This window comes from Melopsittacus undulatus, chromosome 1 (assembly GCF_012275295.1).
Source record: "Melopsittacus undulatus isolate bMelUnd1 chromosome 1, bMelUnd1.mat.Z, whole genome shotgun sequence".
In the NCBI taxonomy this organism is placed as follows: domain Eukaryota; kingdom Metazoa; phylum Chordata; class Aves; order Psittaciformes; family Psittaculidae; genus Melopsittacus; species Melopsittacus undulatus.
Window position 1 is genome coordinate 14,005,623 of NC_047527.1, and position 7,772 is coordinate 14,013,394.

General features: G+C 45.9%; 1 protein-coding gene across 1 annotated transcript; it reads right to left on the bottom strand.

Moving 5' to 3' along the window:
- Nucleotides 1-451: 451 nt before the first annotated feature.
- On the bottom strand, nucleotides 452-6,000 carry CCN3 (cellular communication network factor 3). The gene is made up of 4 exons (XM_034069173.1): nucleotides 5,591-6,000; nucleotides 5,123-5,374; nucleotides 3,096-3,304; nucleotides 452-1,630 (listed from the first exon to the last, which is right to left on the bottom strand). Exons 1-4 carry the CDS (start codon nucleotides 5,976-5,978, stop codon nucleotides 1,334-1,336), a joined length of 1,146 nt encoding a protein of 381 aa, XP_033925064.1. The 5' UTR covers nucleotides 5,979-6,000; the 3' UTR covers nucleotides 452-1,333.
- Between the last annotated feature and the right edge of the window lie 1,772 nt (nucleotides 6,001-7,772).

Below are 7,772 nucleotides of genomic sequence, written 5' to 3' on the forward strand. Positions count from 1 at the left end.
CCCATGGCAGGGGGGTTGGAACTAAATGATCTTGAGGTCCTTTCCAATCCTAACTATTCTATGATTCTATGAAGTGCTGAAATACTCAATTAAATTCTTTGTTAGTGCTTCAGACCCAAACCCAAACTCCAAGTCACACAATTATTCTTTCTCACCACCACTATGTTTCAGGGCACACCACATCCCAACCTAACTTAATTTGCATCATCCTATCTCCCAGGCTAATTTACTCTGAAAGAGACCTCTCTTCTAATGTGTGCCTCACAAATTACTCATCCTTTCCTGCACCGAGACACTCCATACCTGTTAGGACAGTGATTAGGATGAGGTACACTAAGAACATAACAAGATAGGGTCTTCTATCTTAGGAGTTTGCAGATCCCTTTTCTTCCCACTGTTTTTAGCTGTTAAAAGTTGGTAGTTTCAGAAGAACAACTTTAGGAAAAATTATTTTTAGTCACATAAAGTTTATTTACTTAGTAAAGCTATATTACAATATATACAGTTTCTATTTACATATACACCTTTCTAAGATACAAAGCACCATATGATACAGTTAGCGTTTTAGAGGAATTTACAGACATTTTGTATCTAGTTATATCTACAGACACATATTGGTTTGAACCAAGTTTTCCTACAATGCTGACTTCAGTGTGTTTTGATTAGACTGCTAGTAAAGCTACCAAAGAGAAATTGCTGTCAGCTATCAATCTGTTATACTTCAGGATAAGAGATCTTAGCTGTGTCATTTCAGGGGCTATGTGCAAACTTAATCCTCAGAGGAAGTTGGAGGGATAGATAGAAGGTATTTTTTAGATGCAAGTATGCAACACTTTCATCAGTAAGATTTTTACTGTCATCAGAAACATAGTTTCATTAGAATGGGGGGAAAAGCCCCCACTGCATAAGTATTTATATGCATTATGCAAAGTGAAGTTAAAAACCTGGAAGCTTATGTGATATGGTATCATGCAATCCCCGAGGAATCCATTTACTCTTAAAGAGCCCAGTCTTACAGCTACTGAAACTCCAGGCATGATCCCCTTAACTCTAGGAGAAAGTCTAGCTGTTTGTTTTGCAATCTTTATGCCACCATCCAGAAAAGAAGAAGGCTCTGTCCAAGGTACAACATTTCCTTCAAATCAATAGAAGACATTTGGAGGGAGAAAATGTAAAATGAGGTATTTAATAAACTACAGGAAAACCGAAAGAGCCTAGACTGTTTTGAAAAACATCTCAGATATTTTACGTATGCAACTGTTACATTCACCTGATTGTGGGTCATGTTTTGTATAAACTCTTTCTATCTTTTGGGCTACCTAATTTGTGGTTTTCATATTTTTGCTTCATTAGACGTCGGATCTAATGGCTGGAAGAAAACAATATTACTCTGAGGACAGTTGTTATGACAGACACAGGTGTTGATCAACATCATTGGCTTTTTTAGGACTTTGCCCTGAGGACAGCGGAACTCAACCTGAATTGTTTTGGTGTTGTGTGGGGTACAGCATCGCCCATCATTGCAGAGGCCGCAGTACCGAGGCTTGTATGTCTGCACACTAGTGCAGTTCTTGTATTCAAAGCGAATGGCTTTCAGGGACTTCTTTGTTCGGATACATTTCTTCCCCTTCTAAGAGAAACATTAAGAGATATTAGATACATCACTGCAGAAGACAGAAAGCAGATAAAAATTGACATGTGAGGATATAGGTTTACTTTGAAAACTTAAATTTCCTGTCTGTTCATTCAACAGCAATAAGACCCTGCAGCTGCTTTAGTAGTAACTTACAGGTAGCTCCTGCAGCATCTGTCCTTTGACAGCAGTGTGTTATTGGGCCAGTAAAAGATGACAAATAATTAAAGCCTACTCTTGCCATGTAAGACAAGTCAAACCAACATTTATTATGAAACTATACTCTGCTGGAAAACTCAGGCTAGTGAATCAAAGAGTCAGGAAGCCAAATGAGCAAGTTACAGGACTAGATTCAGTGGGATAAAAAGAAGGCTAAAACTAACATGGAGAGTCATAAGCCATTCTTGTGAACCAAAGCGGAATCAGCTTTATCCATGCTAATTCTTAACAGATGGCTGTCTAACTTGTCCCTGGAAGCCTTCAGTGACAAAGACTCCACATCTGCCCCAGACAATCCTAACAGTTCATTATTCTTACTGCTTGGAAGGTTTTCACTGATGTCTTAATCCTTATGCAGTCTAAACTCACCATTTCTTGTTGTATCCCCATGGACTCAGAACAGGCTGCAATATCTGATGAGTTATGAGAACACATCTCTGTTCTCTTTCGTTCAGAAGTTCAGTTTAATCAGTTTTTCCTTAGACATGTTTTCTAGACTTCTGATCCTTCTTGTTAGTTTACCTAAGTCTTCCCAAATGTTTTAAATCCTTTTCAAAACTCAGTATTTAAAACTGCACACACTATTCAGCAAAGGCCTTAACAATAGTTCCAACAAGCAGAACATAATGTGAAGTGATGGTCCTCTTACTATGTTATTCTTCCTGACAGTAACATATCACAGGTAGAAGCAGCAAAAGAGACAGCTTCCTTGGATACACGTTTATTGCACCTGAAGTGTCAGTGTTGGATTTGCTTTTGGAATAGGCATCAAAAGGATTAAGATGAGGCTTAATTTACCGAAGGAGATTCTGCAGGATTTCACACATTTCTCTGCAGTTCCAGATGCTTAACAGACTAGAAATCTGACATACCCTTTCTGCATGACTGGAGCAAGTACACAGAAGGGTAGTACAATTGCATTTGTGGGAGAAGTTAGACTGCGTGAGCTGTGGAAATAGTCTGCACACACAGTACAACTGATCTGTTTGGGATGGCTCAAATTGTTATAGAATGATTTGTGTTGGAAGGCGCCTTTAAAGATCATCTAGTCTAACCTCCCCTGAAAGGAGCATCTTCAACTAGATCAGTTTGTCCAGAACCACATCCAGCCTGGACTTAAATGTTGCCAGCAATGGGGCATCTACTATATGTTGCATATCTGGAGCATTCTAGACCACAATATCACAACCTTGGATTTAACAGCAGCAGAGACTCTGCTCCATTGCCACTCTTTGCAGCATACCTTATCAAATGGCTCTTCATTTTCACAAGGTCTTATCAGGCAAAGTCGTGTCTGCTTCACCATCTCACACTGTTGATTTCTGTTGGTAACACGGGTGGAAAAGCCTATTCCGCAGCTTTTGGAACATGCACTCCATTCTGTTGTCTGCTCAATACAATTGGCACTTGAATCTGACACACCGATCCCGAGTGTGGCCTCTTGCCTGTAGGCTGGAGACAAAATCCCACAGAATTCTATTAGAAATTTGTGTGAAAACCCAGTATCTGATTGAGTTTTATAACATCTGGGAAGGAACAAAGAGACAAAGAAAGGTCCAAATCCATGCTTTTGTCAGAATTTAGGATTTTAAAAGCTGCTTTTTTAGGAGCCCTGGATAGCAACTTCCTGCATCTAAAAATAACACAAAGGTGCACAACTCAGTAATCAGCAAAGCATTTAGATTCAGTTCACACAAGTCCATAGCTGGAAGAATCATTGCCAAATTTTTAACCAGTTTAGAACTTTGCTTTAATAACTCCTTATTCCTCACTCTTTCAAATGGAAATACTTCACAACTTGTTCTAAAGCTACATAAAAAAAATATGTTTATATTAGATATGTTTTGAGAGAGGCTGAATGATCCTCTAAACTAGTAATCAGCATGGAAACAAAGGCCTTGCTTTCCAAGAGTCATGAAGTCACCAGATCCCTTCAATTATTGACAGATTACAGCCAGGGTGATGGGTGGGAGGAATGGAGTAATTTCCAGGAGTCATAACAGCTACTCAAAGCCAAGCCATGTCTGATCATCATCCTGCCCTCATGCCAGTGCTATGCTGTATTCTGGAAATATTACTAACTGTATGGTTTGGTCCAGCTCAGAAACCAAGATCAGAGGAGTAAAGAGAATGAGGCAACACAACTGAGCTGCCAGTCAAGCTCTGGCTGTTAAGCTTCTCCAAATCAGCACTTCTGCTTCTGCCTTTTGCATGGTGAAGCTCCAGGATGGCCTCCCAAGAGGGATGGTTGTTGCTTGAAAGAATGCAGATAGTCCATCCATAAGCATTTTATGGATTAGCTTGTCACTGTCAGATAAATCAAAGGAAAGACAGTAGAAAGGTGGCAAGCTTTTTGTTTAGACCTTATGTGCCTCACATCGAACACTTTGTAGCCCTCTGAAAAGTTATTATGGCTTTTCTTACTGGATGCTTCCTTACTTGTTTTTCAAATGGATTAGCTGAGTATCAGCGTAACTAACTGCTTAAGACCACTAAGGGCAGTGACTGGAAGAGAATGCAGTGCCCTCAACCCTCAGTAAAAGTAGCTTATGAAAATTCATGTTCTACTGATAGTCTAATTCAGTAAGAAAACGGGAAAAATATTATGTAGCTTTTTTCAATTACAAAAGCAGTTTATGAGTTCTGTGTTTTGGAATGGAATGGGTTTTTTTTCAGATTCCCTCACTGTGTTCATAACCACTGCTTCTTCAAGCACTTTGTAATGCTTTCAATGCCAATAATAATGGCGAGAGCTCTAGCACAGACAGGCAGGAATTTGTTGACATTTTAGCTGCCATGCTGACCACTTGTAATAGCTGGGGAATTAGGGGGGTGGGGAAAGTCTTGTGTAGACTAAGCCATTACAATAATATTTATGATGTAATGATATTCTTGCCCAGCAACTGGCAAGACTGCAGCTTTGATTTAGGGGGTAATATTTGTAGGATTATGATCTCGTCCCTGTTTTATTCTACTCGCAGAACTACCCTGTACCAGATAAACAGCAATTTCAGAATTGCGAACTAACTTAACTACCTTTAAAAACTGCTATGCACATTCATCCTTTGCCTATATTTCCTTTTACCTATCAAGCTCTGTCTTTATTCATAACCACTGTTATACTTCCTAGTGACTCTAGGTGAGAAAAACGATCATAAAAAACGACTGCACAAAGCAATGTGTCTCAGATTTGGCAGCCTCACAGTTATTTCCAGGGTGATATCACCTCCTCCTCACAATGACTGTGATAATTAGTTTTCATTTCCTCACCAGCCATAGCAAAACCTCCCAGAATCACTTCATCCTTAGGGTCGCAGATCCACTTCTCACAGCACTCTCCAGGGACTTCGACTTTCCTGGGGACAGGGCAGTCGGGGCCGGGGAGCAGCAGGTCCAGGTTACAGCGGGGCAGACAGCCGATCTGTCCATCTCGGCAGGTGCACTGGTACTTGCAGCTGGGCTGGAAGGTCTCCCCGTTGCGATAAATCATGCCGTCGAACACGCAGTTGTCTCCCTCCAGCACTAGCGAGCAAAGCGAATGCATTTCACTGAGAGGGCTCTCTACCCGTGAGCCGGCCGCACTTGACAGCATCCACAGAGCCCTCGCCCGCATACAGCCCTCGGGAAGAGCTGCTTGGCCCGACGGAAGGCGAGAGAAGAGCGGTTCAGCGGCAACCCCTGCGGAGGGTCCCCGCGACGCCCCGGGCGCTGCCGGACCCCAGCCCCGCCGCCACCTACCCATGCAGATGCCGGCGGTCCCGCCGCCGTCCTCGGGACCGCGGTCGCAGTAGAGGCCGCTGCTCTCGTCGCAAGGGAGCAGCGCGGAGCAGCTCTCGCCGCGCTGCCGGGCGCACACCAGGCAGCAGGAGCAGCCGTCCAGCACGGCGGGCACCCCCGGGGCGCAGCGCGGCGGCTCGGCCGGGCAGCGCCCGGCGCAGGGACGGGCGCACGCCGACTCCCGGCCGCTCACCTGCGGGGACAAAGTGGCCCCAAGGGCCGGGTCACAGGAGCCGGACCGGCCGCCGGTTCCCCCCACACCCGCCGGGCGCCCCGCACTTGCCTCGCACGGCCGGAGCAGGAGGAGGAGCAGCAGAGCGGGCAGGCCCTGCCCGGCGCCCGTCGCCATGGTCCCGGCCGCCGCCTCCCCGCCGCGCCGCTCTGCTCTGCCGGCAGAGCCATTACAGCCGCTTATATGGAGCCCGTCGGGGACCCCCCTTCGCCGCCACCCCCGCGACGGGCAGCTCGGCCCGGGGGAGGGAGCTGGAGCTAAAGATGGAGCTGGGCAGGGAGCCCCGCTCCCCCCGCCCCTGCCCCGCACGGCCCTGCCCAGTCAGGCTCCGGAGGCGTTATGTGGAGAGGGGACCGGGGTCCCGACGACAGAGCCGGCCCCTTGGTGCGGTCGGGCCGGCGGAGCGCCTGGGGTGAGGGGCTGCCCTGAACAGGGATGAGCCTTCAGCCCGTCCCTACAGCCCGCAACCCACCCTGTTTGCCTGCAGGCATCTCCCAGGGGAGCTGTTGCTGTCGGGCTGTCAGTTGTGCGGCAGCACGATGCTGCCCTTGTTGTTGAGGGGCTACACCACGGGCTCTGGCACAACCAGTATGGTTGGGCAGTGCTTGGCATTTGAGACTGGCTGCCCCAAACGCAACCGTCTCTCAAGGGTACACTGCTTCTAGCCCTAGAGTGAGGCCTCCTGAGCTTTGTGGGCATTACAGAGGCTGAAAATGGGCCTTGTGATGACAAGGGGTTGTGAGGGTGAAGTGTGCTCCTCATTAAACGCTTCAGTTTCAAGTCATGGGCACTGTTTCTCACCAGGGTGCTGTGAGTACATCAGCTGGTGGGAAAGAGGAGTTGTGCAGGGAGCCCTCCATGCTCTGTACACACAGTTGATAGGGTAGCAGACTCCCCAGGGCTCACATGTCATGTGCAACCACGGGAGATGCAGAGCTGACATGTCAGGCCTCAGGAATGCTTTGGAGAAGTGCTCCATCCTCTGCAGTTATTTTAGTGTGTGCTGGACAGATTTAGGCCAATCATAAGGGAGACTAAATCTGTTAACAGGTTTTACTTGTGAGGAATTGCCTTCTGCCCAAGGCAGGACTTTGTGAGTCTTGCTAGGATACAGATATTCTCTATCCCTGGTTGTCTGGGGAAAAGAATATGTGCTGGATTCTGTTGTGGCTTGTTAAAGAGAAAATATTTGAAAAATAAACAGAAGTTGTGGACAGACTAGTGAAAACAAGATGCCTTCTAAGCTGAAGACATGACACAACTGCTACACATGAATTTACAAGGCTGCTCGAGCCCTATGCCAGAGAAATACTCAGCACAAAACCAGAAATCACCAAATACAACTTTTGTTTTGGGCAAAAGTCACCTTTCCTTTATTGATGCTGAGTGGCAGCAGCAGGGTTTCTGGAGAAGCCTGTCCTTCTGTCACTTGACTGGTGCAGAAACACATTCTCTCCAGCCATGTTCTGGCCCTTTGTTTTCTCACTGACAAACAGCAAGAGCAGCCAAGGGAAACACAAGGCTTTTCAAACCTTAGCTTCTTGGACATGGGTTTGAGGTTATTTCAGTCATCCACTGACTTACTGGTCATTTCACCTTCCTTATTTCCTTTTTTCTTTCTCCCCTTGCTTCTTTGCCACTTGCCTCTGATTTAGGCACTCAGTGCAAATCCACTTTTTGCAGTACCTTGCTTATCAATAGCATGGCCAGGCATGAAGATTTGCTGAAGGCTGTCCCTGGAATTTCCCAGAAGGAGGGCTGTAAGCCAGAGGGACACATTCAAGACCTGGTTTTGGTGGTCCCTGTGTGTGTGAATCTGATGAGATTTTCAGTGCTGATGAGAGCTCACAGCCACTGAAAGTTATCTTCCAATGATATTATTTCACTCCACTCTTAAATATCTTTTGGTCT

Excerpts from the sequence above, each read along its gene's own strand:
- CCN3 (XM_034069173.1), bottom strand. The coding sequence starts at position 5,978 with ATGGCGACGGGCGCCGGGCAGGGCCTGCCCGCTCTGCTGCTCCTCCTC. Across the intron at positions 3,305-5,122 it reads GGGAGGTTTTGCTATGGCTG|CCTACAGGCAAGAGGCCACA; the intron begins GTGAGGAAATGA and ends TTTTGTCTCCAG. Across the intron at positions 1,631-3,095 it reads ATGAAGAGCCATTTGATAAG|AAGGGGAAGAAATGTATCCG; the intron begins GTATGCTGCAAA and ends TGTTTCTCTTAG.